This window comes from Rutilus rutilus (genome assembly GCF_951802725.1).
Source record: "Rutilus rutilus genome assembly, chromosome: 1".
In the NCBI taxonomy this organism is placed as follows: Eukaryota; Metazoa; Chordata; class Actinopteri; order Cypriniformes; family Leuciscidae; genus Rutilus; species Rutilus rutilus.
In genome coordinates this window covers 17,482,542-17,500,744 of record NC_140209.1, presented here as the reverse complement: position 1 = coordinate 17,500,744, position 18,203 = coordinate 17,482,542, and the positions used below count along the sequence as shown (strand labels likewise).

At 39.6% G+C, this 18,203-nt stretch overlaps 1 protein-coding gene across 1 annotated transcript; it reads left to right on the top strand.

Moving 5' to 3' along the window:
- The first annotated feature begins 4,835 nt into the window (after window positions 1-4,835).
- On the top strand, window positions 4,836-17,291 carry LOC311290858 (collagen alpha-3(VI) chain-like). The gene is made up of 7 exons (XM_084409585.1): window positions 4,836-5,060; window positions 8,136-8,244; window positions 9,119-9,715; window positions 10,380-10,973; window positions 11,365-11,958; window positions 12,352-12,945; window positions 14,553-17,291. The coding sequence occupies exons 2-7, from the start codon at window positions 8,148-8,150 to the stop codon at window positions 15,173-15,175; spliced, it is 3,099 nt and encodes a 1,032-aa protein (XP_084265711.1). The 5' UTR covers window positions 4,836-5,060; window positions 8,136-8,147; the 3' UTR covers window positions 15,176-17,291.
- Window positions 17,292-18,203: the final 912 nt, after the last annotated feature.

Below are 18,203 nucleotides of genomic sequence, written 5' to 3'. Positions count from 1 at the left end.
GTGTTAGCATATCTGAAGGACATCACTGGACCCTTGCTGGACCCCCTGCAGTTTGCCTACAGAGCAAACCGGTCTGTGGATGATGTGGTCAATATGGGACTGCATTACACCCTACAACATCTGGACAAACCAGGGACCTATGCAAGGATTCTGTTCGTGGACTTTAGTTCTGCCTTCAACACCATCGTCCCATCACTGCTCCAGACCAAACTGACCCAGCTCTCTGTCCCTAGCTCCATCTGTCAATGGATCACCAGCTTTCTGACAGACAGACAACAGCTAGTCAGAATGGGCAAAATCACGTCCGACAGCCGCACCATCAGCACCGGTGCTCCACAGGGATGTGTTCTCTCACCACTGCTCTTCTCCCTGTACACAAATGACTGCACCTCTAAAGACACCTCTGTCAAGCTCCTGAAGTTTGCGGACGACACTACTGTTATCGGACTCATCCGGAACGGTGACGAGTCTGCGTACAGACAGGAGGTGGAGCAGCTGGCTCTTTGGTGCAGTTATAACAACCTGGAGCTGAACACGCTCAAAACAGTGGAGATGATCGTGGACTTCAGGAGAAACCCCCCTGCACTCCCTTCACTCACCATCATGGACAGCACTGTGACTGCAGTAGAGTCATTCAGGTTCCTGGGCACCACCATCTCTCAGGATCTGAAGTGGGACACTCACATAGACTCTATTGTGAAGAAAGCCCAACAGAGACTGTACTTCCTGCGTCAGCTGAGGAAATTCAACCTGCCACAGGAGCTGCTCGTACAGTTCTACTCAGCTGTCATCCAGTCCATCCTCTGCACTTCCATCACCGTCTGGTTCGGCTCTGCTACCAAAACCGACCTCCGTAGACTACAGCGGATAGTTCGGACTGCTGAGCGAATCACTGGCACTACCCTTCCCACACTCAAAGTACTGCACTCATCCAGAGTGAGTAAAAGGGCTCGCAAAATCACTCTGGACACGTCACACCCAGCACACTTTCTGTTTGAACTGTTACCGTCTGGTCGACGCTACAGAGCACCGAGCACAAAAACAACCAGACACAGGAAAAGTTTCTTTCCCCAGGCCATCTACCTCATGAACACTTAAATGTTCCGCTACTGTGGAACAAACATGTGCAATACTTCCCTCAGACATTTCATTATAGCACCTTATAACTTTATATATATTTATAATTTATAATCTTTTTATTTTTATTTTATTTTTTCTATTTTTTATTTATACCTATGTTACTTGTCTTGTCACTTTATATTGTATGTGTACTGGAAGCTACTGTCACCAAGACAAATTCCTCGTATGCGCAAGCATACTTGGCAATAAAGCTCTTTCTGATTCTGATTCTGATTCTGATGTGTCGCTTCAGGTGAACTTTAACAGTGAAACTCGTTCCACACTGATCACACGTGTGCGGCTTCTCTCTGCTGTGGATCCTCTCATGTCTTTTCAGATGTGATGACTGATTGAATCTCTTGTCACAGTGTGAACACTTGTAAGGTTTTTCTCCAGTGTGAATTCTCTGGTGACGTTTTAAAGAGTCCGCTAAAGTGAAAGTCTTCTCACACTCAAAGCACATGTACTCTCTCACACCAGTATGAATTCTTTGATGTCTTTGTAAATATTGCAGCTGTGAAAAACTCTTTCCACACACAGAACATGAATGCGGCTTCTCCTTCGTATGAACTGCCAGGTGTGTCTTCAGGTGTGATGCATAGAGAAATGTTTTGCCGCATTGATTACATGAGAACGGCTTCTCTCCAGTGTGGATCATCATGTGAACATTAAGGGATGAAGAATGACTGAAACTCTTTCCACACTGATCACACGAGAACGGCTTCTCTCCGGTGTGAATTCTCATGTGAACACTAAGATCATGTTTGATTGTGAAACTCTTTCCACACTGATCACACGAGAACGGCTTCTCTCCGGTGTGAATTCTCATGTGAACATTAAGGTGTGAAGATTGATTGAAACTATTCCCACATTGATTGCATGTGAATGGCTTCTCTCCAGTGTGAAGTCTCATGTGACGCTCAAGACTTCGTTTGGTTGATAAACTCTTTCCACACTGAGTGCAGGTTGTAGATTTCTTGGCTCTTCTTTTCTTTAAAAATGTCTTTTTAGTCTCTGAGCGACTCAAAGGTTTTCCTCCAGGTTTGACATGATGTTCCTCCTCCACTTCACTCAGTTCTTCACTCTCCTCGCTCTCTTCCATCAGGTCTGACATGAATGAAAAAATTATTCAATTAAAATAAAATAAATAAAATAAAAATTATTCAATCAAAATAATTAAAAGAGAGAAATATAAAGTGAAAGGACATGAAAGTGAGCTCTGATGTAATAGTAAAACAGACAACTGTTAATAATTTGATTCCTTTTTAGAAATTATTTAAACTCTCCATGAATGAGGTAAATTTATCTCCCAATTATTATTTTTAAAACATTCTAGGCACAAATCCCATGTTTCTTAGAAAGAACCATTAAATATATTTGATCAAACACTATTATCTAACATGATATTAACATTAAAATATACAATACTGCCATATTTTGACACCAACTTTGAGATTTTTTTTTTTACTAAAAACGTTTTGAATTATTAATGGCCGTTCACACTAGACTTTTCCTTGCACTGACTTCCATTCATGAGTCTGTGAAAGTGAGACACCAGAAACACAAGCTCAAGTGAATAACCCTGTGAGAAATAACACAAGCATTTATCATTCAAGTGGAGTGGATTGTTTATTTTTTAATTTTTTAAATTATTATTATTTGTTATACCGGTATGTTAAATTCATGTTTGTGAAAAAGCTGCCACAGATTGTGACGTCATTTCACGGCCATCGCACGGCACGTCTGTAGAAATTTCGGCCGTGGCTTTAACTAGTTTTAAATTAACAATTTTTATTAGCATTATCTGTGTCCTACATGTTTCACTCAACCCTGTTACTCCTGACATGATTTTCCTCCTTTTAAAAACAGAGCTTTTCTTAAAACTGTGACATCATCTGGGCTCTTTCTGCAGCATGATGGGAAGACAAGAAAATAATCTGTAGAATTCATCAACCCTGTTACCAAAGTTACTGTAAGAAGAATCTCTAGAACTATGAATAACTTGTATGATATTTGACAAATACAACTTTATCAGTATCTTGGTGTTTACTGATTATTCCTAAAAAATAATAATTGTTTTAACTATGTTGAAAATGACAAATTCTGGAAACTTTGTTGCAAATTGGGAACCACATATAAAATAAATGTAAAATAAAACAGTTAAAATAGTATTTAGCTTGATCTGATGTTGACAATAAATATAAAAATGTCTCAAACCTCCCTTTACTGACCATTTGTTGAAGAAAAAAACCCCAGAACATTCTGTACCATTTCATAGTTTAACTGTTTATCTAAAAGTGATGAAGTGTTTGAATGTTTCTAACATTAATGTTCTTCAGCATCATGAATGAATGAAGAATAAACACCAACCTCTTTGTTCTTCAGGATCTTCAGTGTGTTTCATTCTGCAGGGTTCTGGATCACTCATGTTCTCTCTGTCCTCTTTAATAAACTCAGTCTTTGCAGATTTCAGCTCTTCCTGATGCTCTGATGCTCGTCTTCACTTGTAGCTGATGGGAATTTACAGCATTTATTGGATATTTGCTGTGGGAGGAGCTTCACTGATCATGTAATTGAAGTGGGAGGAGTTTCAATGATGATGAATTGCAGTAGGAGGAGCTTCACTGATGATAAGCTTGTTCGACTGGAATCGGCGCTGCACAGACCGAATGACAGTGATCAGTGAATAACATCAAAGTACCACGAGAGCGAATAGAGAGCAGAGAGCAGCTCCTTATGCTTTTGAATTGCTCTCACGGTGCTTTGATGTCATAATCCGATTGGTCTGTGCAGCGCCGATTCCAGTCGAACAAGCCTAATGTGATTACAGTGGGATGAGCCGATCTGCCAAAATAAAAAATCTATTACTGAGTTTGTTTTTATAATAAAATGAAACTTACGTCTGTCTATCTATTCATCGTAGGCTACAGTAACTGATGCCAATTCATGAATTATTTTTAATGCTAATACTAACATTATTTTGCTTCACTAAGATACAGGTATCTAGAAATAAAGAAAATAATATAAATACTCAGCTCGTACTGACATCAACTAGAAAATAACTTCATTGTGTGAAATACGCTATTGTTATTGAACTTTTGTTACATCATTTTGACACATCCCATATATCACATAACATGTAAACATGTTATTCATTATCTGGATGTGTTTTCTGGTCATGTTACTATTGAAGCTGATGTGACTGTAACTGATTTACATGTCTTTGTGTGTTATTTGTCCATATAATAAGTGCACAAATATTATCTTTTTATGCTGGGTTAATTTCTTCAGAATCAGAAACAAATGCTCCCACCCAGAGCTCTGTTTGTCACAGTTACCCAATCAAGTCCAATACAGAAAGTGATTTTTTCTTCTTCTTCTACGTTTATGCTCCACACCTTTTTTTATTAGAGACTTGCTAGAAAGTTCATATATTGTGTTTGTGATAAGCCATGGATACAAGTTGAGATGGAGCAATGTAAGGAGAAAGAAAAACTTGCTTTGGTTTGTTACATCACCTTCCCAATAAGGAACAGCCATACCAAATACGGCCTGGGTCTGTTTTTCATTTATGACTTTCTCACTCTCTTTTTTCTCCTCTTTGTGCTTTTTCCTTCTTCTCTCTGCAGAGGAAAGTAGGAGGCGTGGAAACATTGTGTGGCTTTTCTCCAGGATTCTCTGAGTTGTGTGTTCTGTCCCAGGCTGGAGTGATTGGCACTGCTCCTCTGGAGAGCACACAGTCAGCTCAACGGACGAGAGTCTCACAGCAAAGCTCAAGCACACAAGCTGATCAGCATCATCTGTGTCTGACCCATCCATAACAGTTCACAGAAGGAAGATACCAGATAGAAGATAATGACCTAAGAGTTGTCTTTTTGCAGATATTTGAAATTCCATAGAAAGACTGTGGAATACAGCGTTCTGAATTCTGTATTCCAGGGGTAAGTGGCTTAATTGTGCAAATACATCTTTGCAAAAGGAGCGTTTAAGTGCATGAGTGAGACTGTGCAAGATGGTGTGGCTTTTAGTGTGTTTTGAGGCATGCATTAAAAAAAATGTGCTAAAATCCATTTTACTAAAATCTGCCGTTGCATACGCCTTTTTTACCCTATAAAGCTTGCTTTGTTTGTATGGCTATTCCAATGAACACATTGTGTAGGCAGTTTTACTTCTTAATTATAGTTTTAATGTTAAGAATTTACTGGGTACTGTAAATTCCAAAGCTTTGGGAGAAACAGGGAATTTTTCTTGCGCCACAGGAAAAGGCATTGCAGAAGAGGCAGAGCAAAGTGCTCAGATAATAGAATACATGAGGAGGGGTTCTGTGCTAAGGGTGTGTTCAGAGTGAGAACTTCAGCAAAGTTTTTGAGACAACTGTTACAGTATGTAATCAAGTGTGTGTGATATGGTTGCACATAACCTAATTGATTCTGGTGTGTAAAATCCACATTTCACTAGAAGGATGTTTTGTAGAATTATCACCATAACTGTTTGGTTGAGTTGTTATGCTGCTTTTTGTTTATAAAGATTATATCTAACACACCCGGATGAGGATAATACTAATTATGAGCTGGTTTAAACAGAAGCAAGAAGCAGAACAAGTCAGGAAGCTATGTTGCACTTTTCTACCACTGCAGACACTATTCAGATTTTATTGCAGCTTCTGCCCAGCACTGTAAAGACAGGGTGATGTGAAACACTTTTTCCACTGTCCCAGCCAGATTGACAAAGAATGCTGGGAGAGTTAGAGCTCAGACATTAAACTTAAGTGAAGCAGAACCAGATGTACCCTTGAACAAGTGACAAGCTAAAGGTAAAAAAAAAAACAAAAAAAAAAAAACAAAGTGTGGCCTCTCCAATGTTGGGCCAGCTTTAAGAAAGATTGACATGGAGAGGTTGTTATCCCCACTTAGACCACTAGAGGCCAGTGTTGAGACACCTTGCAATACTCATTTGGTGCTTTGGTTTTCAGAGTGAGTTTAAGGGGGCAGGGATTCTCATCACTGTTCCTTGGGCATTGAAACCTTTAATAACCTTTAATGAATTAGGCAGCAAAATCATGCTGGGAAATCCTGTGAGAGATTTCCATGATTTGAAAGTGTAATATTTTTTGCAGTGTGCAGTTGCTTTTATTGTTGTTTTTGCCTCTGATTCATGGAATTTGTGATTAAATTTATTTGTTATTTCTTTCTTTGTATAGTGACAACAATTCACATGGAAATGCCAAGTTTTTCATATGGCTGTACTTGTAGTTATTGCTTCTCTGACACACTGCTATTTAAAGGCACAATATGTATTTTTTTTGCTTTAAAAATATAAAAAATCACTATATCTGTTATATATTTTTTAAAGTTGTGTATTTACATTATCCCGACAGTTCCAATTAACTTCTAAATCCAGAGAAATTAATATTTTAATTCGAAGACACGGACCGTGTCTTTATTTCCGTTATGTCGCAGTCAATGGCGTCATATCCACGTTGTCCCTGGTGTCCGCTCGTGCTGCCATGGTAACCAGAGCTATGAACCAGAGCCCTCTGATAGTAACCAAGACGACAGACGTGGACAGAGCCGCCTTAACCTAATGTTAGGCCCCGGGGCTGAGAGGTTTTGAAGGCCCCCCATCCCCTCGATTTATAGAGTCTCATTTTAAAAAAGTGTAATCTAGTTAATCTACATTACAAAATGCATTAGTTTCTTTCGAGACCTACAACAGTGAGTTTTTTTATATTGTTTTTAATTTTAATATTGTTATTAACATATCACTGAGCACATAAACACAATAAACTTTATTTAACAACCACACACAGCAACTAAATTTCAACTTTATGCAAATGAGAAGCAATTTTCGCGAGCGACAACCAATAGGAAAGAAGCCTTTCAATGGAGCTCAGCTCCCGTCACCGTCTCGAGTGCAGTGCAGGCAAGACAGAAGAGTTCAAGGGCGATTTCACTGTTTTATATGATTTGACTGTAACTAACCACAAACATGGATATAATAAAATGATGCATGGAAAAGAAACTGTCGACAGTCTGTCTCAGTGAGTTTAATTCATACATTTATAGTTCGAGTGTTGTAGTTTTATGATGCAAGTTTAGCACTGCTGCAGTTCATTTTACAGTTTCCCCTGCATTATGTTGACTATTAGGGACAAGAAAATGTTATTTGTCAAATTCGGATGACGTTTTAGTAATTTATGATAGTATGAGTGAGTTTAATTTGTAGATTGATCGATCGTTAGTAAATTATTTACCAAACACTGTTGTGTGGTAGCCTAATATAAAAACACTCTCCCAACAGCATACTGTTTCTTTTGAGCCTAATTCCTAGCCAAATTAAAATGATATCGTTGTATAATATCACTTGTGATGGTGTTTTGTATAGATGTGGCCAGACGAGCAGTCTAAACGCCTCATTCGCGCCGCGGGACCTCTAGATGCGCGTAAACGCGTCTTTGCATTGACTTAACATTGAAATCACTCGCGCCAGACGCTCTATTCGCGTTTGGTGTGAACGCACCATTACAATAACATTAGAGCACTACCAACGCCCACAAGCGACAAGCGACTAGCGACATACAGCGACAAAATCTGACAAGTTAAAACAATATGACCTTTTCAGCTCATCATGAACCTGAACATGGGAGGCCCCTGAACTTGGGAGGCCCCTGGGCTTCAGCCCAGGTATGCCCGTGCATTAATGCGGCCTTGGACGTGGACCACTGTAGTTCGCAATGTCTATCTGCACGCTGTTGTTGTTTCGTTCAAACATTATGGACCATGGCAAGCAGACTTTGGATAAAAAAGGAGAACTAAAACGAGAATCAATATCAGCGCGGTGTTTTCGAGATGCCGAGAGCTGCATATTATGTGTTTGTGCCATTGGAAGTGAGTACAAGTTCTGGCATAAAGTGATGATGAGTGAGAGGAACAAAGCTTCAGAGGTGTATATACTCCATATAGTATGGTGTAAATTCTTCCCAAAAACTTGAAAGCAGTTTTGTTTTGTTTTTTCAGCTGTCTATTCCGATGCTTTTGTGGACAATGGGGAAGAACCGGTTGTTACTGTATGCCCTTTTGGGTATAATGGCTTTTGGTCTATTCGCAAAACTTGAAGCTCAGGATGGTAAGTTAAGGTCAGCATTTTTTTTCTTTTTTCTTTTTTTCTTAATTTTTCTTTGAGATGCAAACTTCCAGTTATGAGTGAAGACATGTTAATTTTACTGTGCTGCAGACAATTCACAAGTAAAAATCATAAATGTTTCCTTTGATTGGAAAGAGACCTTAAAATTAGGTGTTTTTCTTTGCAAAGCTTTTGTTAAATATTCAGTTTTTATTAGACCCCCCATTAATGCTGGTCACTTGAGTTAAAAATTTGAAATATAAAGACAGTGAAGAGAAACATCTACAGTTTCAGTAAAGGGAGTTGAGCACGTATTTAAATAACTGATTTAAATACTGTAAAGATATTCAGAGTGGTGTGCTGTAGTTTGTTTAGAGCTCCCAATGATCAAGAATAATTCAACAGAACACTGAATTTCAAGTTTACACTAATCCTGAAGGGTCTCAAGAGCTACTGTCAGCATTGGGAATGGCCACAGCCAGTTAATATTGATCTGACTGAACACAAGAAGATGGAAAGATTCAATTGCCCATGCAGGCAGCCTTTAGAGGTGGCCGAATACATATGCAGAAAGTTCGTAATGTACACACAATTGTTCTAAATACACTGTAAATTAAATCCCCACAACATAATTCTACACAATTTCAGAGAATGAAAATTAGAAAGTTGCAGAGCATCTTCCTTGGTTCAGCATGCAGTATAATGTGTTTGTGTTGTGTTTTTATGATGGATTGTAATTATCCATGATTATGTTTTATGCTTGCACCCTTCCCCTGTCTCCCTCCTTCCGTTTTTTTTATTATTATTTTTTTTAACCCACACATTTTGCATTATATTTTGTTTGTTTCTCTGTCCTCTCTCTACTTCTCCTTCAAAGCCCCCGGGTCAGCCGACCTTATACTCTTAATTGACGGATCAGAGAGCGTTGGAGCTGCCAACTTCCCCCTCGTCAGTGATTTGGCTGTCCAAGTGATTGAGGGGCTTGCTGTGGGCAGGGACGCAATCCGTGTAGCCCTCGTGCTTTATGGTGCAGATCCCGAAATTCAATTCTATCTCAATAGCTATGACAACAAAGAGAGTGTCCTCGTTGCTCTCCGGGGGCTTGAGTACCCTGGCGGGACTGAGTCAAATCTGGGGGCCGCCTTGGAGGAGGTGGTAGACAGTCTGTTGGGCCAAGATGCAGGAGGCAGGGCAGCGGAAGGGGTGCCCCAGGCACTGGTGGTAATTAGTGCTGGGGAGTCCACTGATGATGTCAGTCAGGGCGAGAGTGCCCTAAAGCAGGCCAGTGTGTACACCTTTGGTATTGCTGCGGGTGATTCTGCTACTGCCCAACTGGAAGCTATTGCTACAGACAAAAGCTTTGTTCTGTCCGCTCCTGATGTCAGAACAGTGGCATGCATGGTTGACCAGATACTGCCATACATTAATGGGGTCGTCGAGCGCACCATTGTGATTCAAACAGATTTCACAGAAGGTATGTAATTACCGTATGAGAGGGATTCCATAGAGAAACTGAAGAAAAAGGAAATAATAACAGTACATTGTCATGGGCGTGGACATCTAAACAAATAATGATAATAAAAAAACATAATATTTTTAGGTGAAAGGTTTTAGTGTCCCAAAATATCTTTCTTTCTTTTTTTTTAAACAACATACAGTTTTTGTACATAACATACATTTTAAACAACATACATTTGTGTGTTTACAAATGATCCATACAAACTTAGAAACAGTTTGTGTGTCCTATAAGATACAATATTTAGACTAAACCAAGAGTAGCACATGCAACCCATTAACACTCCTTGTATGTTTATATTCAGGATATTAATACATTTAGGTCATAGCATTTGTATCTATTTCTATTTTAAATAAATTATCACTTTATGCTAATTGATTTCCATTATTTTTACTACTTGTAATATACGTTACATATATTGATATATTACAACTTTTACTACTTTTATATATGTTAGCTTTATGGCAAGTAAAAAAATGGTGATAGTTATTAATACATTGTTTCTGTAAAACATCATACATTTTAAATAAAAGATAGCTAACTTCTTCATAGGTTACCTGATTTTGGTTTGAATTTGCAGAAGGACTAAGTAGAATTTATTTATTTTTTATTTTTATTTTAGCTTTGGCTGTTGGGAAAAGAGATATCATTTTCCTCATTGACAGTAGCATGGGTGCCACCTTAATCAATGCAGTGCGAGAATTCATCAAAAGGTTTGTTGACACCATGCCAATTGGACCTGATCAGGTGCAGGTCGGAGTGGCCATGTTTTCCACCACCCCAAAGTCGGAGATCAACCTCAACTCATTTAGTTCAAAAGAATCCCTAAGCTCTGCTCTCACAAGAATAAAACCCAAACCTTCGGCTGAAGTCAACATCGGGGCTGCCCTGGATTTTGTGAGAACCAACATGCTCAGACCTGAGAGTGGGAGCCGCATTCAAGATCAAGTGACACAGCTTGTGTTGCTCCTGACCAGTAAAAAATCTAAAGACAGTGTTCAACAGCCAGCTGAAGCTCTTCGTCGATTGGGTGTTCTAACTTTGGCTGCAGGCTCCAGAGCTGCTGATGAGGCTGAGCTCAAGCAAATAGCTTTTGATGAAGCTGTGGTTTTCATCCTGAAGGACTTCAGGATGTTGCTGCGCAACCCCAGAGATATTATATCCCATCTCTCTACATTGACTGGTGTTGTTGTGACAGAGGGCCCAACTGAAACGGGTAATATTCTACAAACATTAACCTATTAACCCATTCTACACCCATTAACACTCCTTGTATGTTTATATTCAGGATATTAATACATTTAGGTCATAGCATTTGTATCTATTTCAATTTTAAATAAATGATCATTTCATGCTAATTGATTTCCATTATTTTTACTACTTGTAATATATGTTACATATATTGATATATTACAACTTTTACTACTTTTATATATGTTAGCTTTATGGCAAGTAAAAAAAATGGTGATAGTTATTAATACATTGTTTCTGTAAAACATCATACATTTTAAATTAATGATATCTAACTTCTTCATAGGTTACCTGATTTTGGTTTGAATTTGCAGAAGGACTAAGTAGAATTTATTTATTTTTTATTTTTATTTTAGCTTTGGCTGTTGGGAAAAGAGATATCATTTTCCTCATTGACAGTAGCATGGGTGCCACCATAATCAATGCAGTGCGAGAATTCATCAAAAGGTTTGTTTACACCATGCCAATTGGACCTGATCAGGTGCAGGTCGGAGTGGCCATGTTTTCCACCACCCCAAAGTCGGAGATCAACCTCAACTCATTTAGTTCAAAAGAATCCCTAAGCTCTGCTCTCGCAAGAATAAAACCCAAACCTTCGGCTGAAGTCAACATCGGGGCTGCCCTGGAGTTTGTGAGAACCAACATGCTCAGACCTGAGAGTGGGAGCCGCATTCAGGATCAAGTGACACAGCTTGTGTTGCTCCTGACCAGTAAAAAATCTAAAGACAGTGTTCAACAGCCAGCTGAAGCTCTTCGTCGAATGGGTGTTCTAACTTTGGCTGCAGGCTCCAGAGCTGCTGATGAGGCTGAGCTCAAGCAAATAGCTTTTGATGAAGCTGTGGTTTTCATCCTGAAGGACTTCAGGATGTTGCTGCGCAACCCCAGAGATATTATATCCCATCTCTCTACATTGACTGGTGTTGTTGTGACAGAGGGCCCAACTGAAACAGGTAATATTCTACAAACATTAACACATTAACCCATTCTACACCCATTAACACTCCTTGTATGTTTAGATTCAGGATATTAATACATTTAGGTCATAGCATTTGTATCTATTTAAATTTTAAATAAATGATCACTTCATGCTAATTGATTTCTATTATTTTTACTACTTGTAATATATGTTACATATATTGATATATTACAACTTTTACTACTTTTATATATGTTAGCTTTATGGCAAGTAAAAAAAAAATGGTGATAGTTATTAATACATTGTTTCTGTAAAACATCATACATCTTAAATTAATGATATCTAACTTCTTCATAGGTTACCTGATTTTGGTTTGAATTTGCAGAAGGACTAAGTAGAATTTATTTATTTTTTATTTTTATTTTAGCTTTGGCTGTTGGGAAAAGAGATATCATTTTCCTCATTGACAGTAGCATGGGTGCCACCATAATCAATGCAGTGCGAGAATTCATCAAAAGGTTTGTTGACACCATGCCAATTGGACCTGATCAGGTGCAGGTCGGAGTGGCCATGTTTTCCACCACCCCAAAGTCGGAGATCAACCTCAACTCATTTAGTTCAAAAGAATCCCTAAGCTCTGCTCTCGCAAGAATAAAACCCAAACCTTCGGCTGAAGTCAACATCGGGGCTGCCCTGGATTTTGTGAGAACCAACATGCTCAGACCTGAGAGTGGGAGCCGCATTCAAGATCAAGTGACACAGCTTGTGTTGCTCCTGACCAGTAAAAAATCTAAAGACAGTGTTCAACAGCCAGCTGAAGCTCTTCGTCGAATGGGTGTTCTAACTTTGGCTGCAGGCTCCAGAGCTGCTGATGAGGCTGAGCTCAAGCAAATAGCTTTTGATGAAGCTGTGGTTTTCATCCTGAAGGACTTCAGGATGTTGCTGCGCAACCCCAGAGATATTATATCCCATCTCTCTACATTGACTGGTGTTGTTGTGACAGAGGGCCCAACTGAAACAGGTAATATTCTACAAACATTAACACATTAACCCATTCTACACCCATTAACACTCCTTGTATGTTTATATTCAGGATATTAATACATTTAGGTCATAGCATTTGTATCTATTTCAATTTTAAATAAATGATCACTTCATGCTAATTGATTTCCATTATTTTTACTACTAGTAATACACTCACCTAAAGGATTATTAGGAACACCTGTTCAATTTCTCATTAATGCAATTATCTAATCAACCAATCACATGGCAGTTGCTTCAATGCATTTAGGGGTGTGGTCCTGGTCAAGACAATCTCCTGAACTCCAAACTGAATGTCAGAATGGGAAAGAAAGGTGATTTAAGCAATTTTGAGCGTGGCATGGTTGTTGGTGCCAGACGGGCCGGTCTGAGTATTTCACAATCTGCTCAGTTACTGGGATTTTCACGCACAACCATTTCTAGGGTTTACAAAGAATGGTGTGAAAAGGGAAAAACATCCAGTATGCGGCAGTCCTGTGGGCGAAAATGCCTTGTTGATGCTAGAGGTCAGAGGAAGATGGGCCGACTGATTCAAGCTGATAGAAGAGCAACTTTGACTGAAATAACCACTCGTTACAACCGAGGTATGCAGCAAAGCATTTGTGAAGCCACAACACGCACAACCTTGAGGCGGATGGGCTACAACAGCAGAAGACCCCACCGGGTACCACTCATCTCCACTACAAATAGGAAAAAGAGGCTACAATTTGCACGAGCTCACCAAAATTGGACAGTTGAAGACTGGAGAAATGTTGCCTGGTCTGATGAGTCTCGAATTCTGTTGAGACATTCAGATGGTAGAGTCAGAATTTGGCATAAACAGAATGATAACATGGATCCATCATGCCTTGTTACCACTGTGCAGGCTGGTGGTGGTGGTGTAATGGTGTGGGGGATGTTTTCTTGGCACACTTTTGGCCCCTTAGTGCCAATTGGGCATCGTTTAAATGCCACGGCCTACCTGAGCATTGTTTCTGACCATGTCCATCCCTTTATGACCACCATGTGCCCATCCTCTGATGGCTACTTCCAGCAGGATAATGCACCATGTCACAAAGATCGAATCATTTCAAATTGGTTTCTTGAACATGACAATGAGTTCACTGTACTAAAATGGCCCCCACAGTCACCAGATCTCAACCCAATAGAGCATCTTTGGGATGAGGTGGAACGGGAGCTTCGTGCCCTGGATGTGCATCCCACAAATCTCCATCAACTGCAAGATGCTATCCTATCAATATTGGCCAACATTTCTAAAGAATGCTTTCAGCACCTTGTTGAATCAATGCCACGTAGAATTAAGGCAGTTCTGAAGGCGAAAGGGGGTCAAACACAGTATTAGTATGGTGTTCCTAATAATCCTTTAGGTGAGTGTATATGTTACATATATATTGATATATTACAACTTTTACTACTTTTATATATGTTAGCTTTATGGCAAGTAAAAAAAATGGTGATAGTTATTAATACATTGTTTCTGTAAAACATCATACATTTTAAATAAATGATAGCTAACTTCTTCATAGGTTACCTGATTTTGGTTTGAATTTGCAGAAGGACTAAGTAGAATTTTTTTTTTTTTTTTAGCTTTGGCTGTTGGGAAAAGAGATATAATTTTCCTCATTGACAGTAGCATGGGTGCCACCATAATCAATGCAGTGCGAGAATTCATCAAAAGGTTTGTTTACACCATGCCAATTGGACCTGATCAGGTGCAGGTCGGAGTGGCCATGTTTTCCACCACCCCAAAGTCGGAGATCAACCTCAACTCATTTAGTTCAAAAGAATCCCTAAGCTCTGCTCTCACAAGAATAAAACCCAAACCTTCGGCTGAAGTCAACATCGGGGCTGCCCTGGATTTTGTGAGAACCAACATGCTCAGACCTGAGAGTGGGAGCCGCATTCAGGATCAAGTGACACAGCTTGTGTTGCTCCTGACCAGTAAAAAATCTAAAGACAGTGTTCAACAGCCAGCTGAAGCTCTTCGTCGAATGGGTGTTCTAACTTTGGCTGCAGGCTCCAGAGCTGCTGATGAGGCTGAGCTCAAGCAAATAGCTTTTGATGAAGCTGTGGTTTTCATCCTGAAGGACTTCAGGATGTTGCTGCGCAACCCCAGAGATATTATATCCCATCTCTCTACATTGACTGGTGTTGTTGTGACAGAGGGCCCAACTGAAACGGGTAATATTCTACAAACATTAACCCATTAACCCATTCTACAAACATACATGCAAATTGTGTTATTAATTTAAATTAATAAGATAAATATAGATAAACAAAATACTGTACAAAACTATATATATATATATATATATATATGCACTTTTGCCCATTGATACTGTCTTATACAAATTAAGATTCTTGAACTTCATTTTAAAGGTACTTAGACATCTAAAATTGTCGTCATATAAAATCTTCTAGGCACTACAGTTACTACAGTCCACACCCATTGGCGTCGGAACCATTGAATATGGGTGGGACAAGACCCACCCACTTTTTAAGACCAATGATATAGAGCGTCACAGTCCTGCCCACAGCCCAAGAGAGCTTTGGTGCCGGAAGTAACGTTCTGCTCATCAGTTTCAGCGGCCCACGGGCAGGTTGCTGACAAATGCCTCAACAATTTCCCACTTGTGGTCCATGCTCATTTTATTCATGAAGTTATAGTTCATCCTTAATTTTAATAACATTTAATGTATTTTCTTAATAACAACAAGTGAAAATTAAAAAGTGATGGTCAGCAAACCAGAAAGTGCATCATATTCAGTTTATTAACTTGCCATGAATTATTACACAAATGTTCAGTAAATGCATGAAGAGGTATGCCTAAGCTAAATATTGTTTTGACAGTGGCATCATAAAATGCTTGATATGACTCATACCATATGAAGGCTAAAGTAGCCTAGCTAAAGTGAACGATAATGCTAACTAACGTTACCAACCTCCCTGCAAAACTTACCACAACTTTGTAACGTTAGGTCTTGTCCCTCATGCTGGCCCTTACAAAACCCACAAGCTGACCCTTGGACACGCTACACTCAACTACATGACCCGATTTGAAGTGGTTTTCACCCCTTTTAACACTTTTGTTTTCCTCCTTGAAAAAAGCCATCATGGCAGCCAAGGAGATCATGATTGCACTGATAAGTCTACCGTGCAAAAAACGCAACACAGATCAGATGCATCACCAATCAGATGCATCACTGTGGGATTGTGGGATTGTTCAGGATTGTGGGTAATGAAGTACTTCTCCAAGACATTGCGAATAAAAGGCATTTATCTCAAAACAAGGTTAGTGCCCCATGAACTTTTGGCGGTTATATGAGCATATACAATCGCTTAGTACAGCCGTAGCTGGTTTTAAGTCTACCATGTATGGTTACGTTTTTATGGCTTATACCCCAACTGTCAATGGAGAAATTGTATTGAATTTTTACTTCCGGCACTGGCTGTGGGCGGGACTGTGATGCTCTATTTGCAGAAATACACCGCTCCCAGTAAGAAACAACCAATCAGAGCCAGGAGGAGTGTCTTAGCAGTGTCAATCAAGCTCGTGTACGCGCTGATCACACCGCTCTCTCGCACAGCGCGTACCGTCGTTCAAAATCAAGATTGCCAGTGTGCCGCAGCTGTGCTAATGGCGGACAACCAACCAAAAACTGCCAATTTCTCGAGTGGCACCTGCTCATACAACAAAGACAGGTAAACAGAAGAAGACCGATGACGATAAACAAGCCCGTCGGAGCCCATTGACTCAGTGGCAAACCTCTAGCCGCATAACATACAGATAAAATGTCATGCATTGTGCAAAGCAACAATTGAAACCTGCTTATTTCACTGGCTTGTCATGTTGCTGAAATAATGTACTAGCAAACCTTATTTAGCATTACACATCGCTAGAATAATTACTTACATACTGTAACGTTACCATTATATTATCTTGCTAGCTATTTATAACTTATAGAAAGAGTGCAACGTTATGAAGTTACATTACATGTATTGCAAAATACGTAATGATTTGAGGACCAAGTTTGAAGTCAAAGTATATTGCAGGCCATAGTCAATGTAAAGCATATTGTAGATGTTTCATCCTTACCAGTGAATGTGCGATAACTGTTTATCCGCCGTCATCAGCATATGTTTACTAGCCTGCACGTTCACGGCAGGCTCCGTTGTGGGGGAGGAGCTGTGGAGGGAGGGCTGTAGCGCAGCAGAGAGCGAGGGGGAGTGACCTGTAAGCTGTGCTTGTTCAGATTTTCAGGCTAAGTCAACGTTTTTTAAAAGCTCAGTAGTCTACTGTAAAACTCTTAAAAATAAAGAAAATGTAACGTTTCCTGTGTCAAACTTCATTCACATATCTATATTCCCATGCATGTATAGATTTGAAATTTCCCACGTTCATTACTCATACAGGGGCAATATAGACCTTATGCGCCAGAGAAACAAGGGCGCCGCCATCTTTAGAATATTGTCTTTGAACTTACGTTTTTGCGGTCGCTCTGTATATTCCTATGGCAGGGATAGGCAACTTCGGTCCTGGAGGGCCACTGTCCTGCGGAGTTTAGCTCCAACCCTAATTAAACACACCCGAACAAGGCAATCAATGTTTTCAGGATTACTAGATAGATACAGGCAGGTGAGTTTTTATCAGGGCTGAAGCTAAACTCTGCAGGACAGTGGCCCTCCAGGACCGAAGTTGCCTATCCCTGTCCTATGGCATTGCTGTCCAGGGGCCGTATTCACAAAGAATTTTAAGGCTAAAAGTAGCTCCTAACTGGCGAATTTAGGAGCAACTCCTAAAAATAATGGGCGTGTCACTCGTAACTTTAGGACTCCTAATTTTTTTTTCTAAGAGTAATTCACGAAGCATTTTAGCCCTAAAAGTAGCACCTAAGCCTGGGACAGCTTAAAAGAAGTTGAGAGGACTCCTAACTCATTAAGACCTATTCACAAACCGCTTTTTGTAGCATTTCACGTTGCGATGTTTTGAAATGCGTACGCGGCGGCTACAGGAGCTTCCAATCGCGAGGGAACAATTTTGCATTGTAGGCATAACTAGGGATGCAATAACGCCACCAACAACAACCAAAACTAGGCTACTCATTGCATGTAAACTAATTGTAACGTTTCATTGTGAATCAAATTAAAATGTTCTTCTCGTTGCAAACGTAGGCAAAGGCATATGGTGACAGATTAATAATGTTGCAAAGATATTGCATCAATCCATATGTTTCATTA

Coding starts and splice junctions, on each gene's coding strand:
- LOC311290858 (XM_084409585.1), top strand. CDS start 8,148: ATGCTTTTGTGGACAATGGGGAAGAACCGGTTGTTACTGTATGCCCTT. Junction 8,245..9,118: donor AAAACTTGAAGCTCAGGATG/GTAAGTTAAGGT, acceptor TCTCCTTCAAAG/CCCCCGGGTCAGCCGACCTT. Junction 9,716..10,379: donor TCAAACAGATTTCACAGAAG/GTATGTAATTAC, acceptor TTTTTATTTTAG/CTTTGGCTGTTGGGAAAAGA.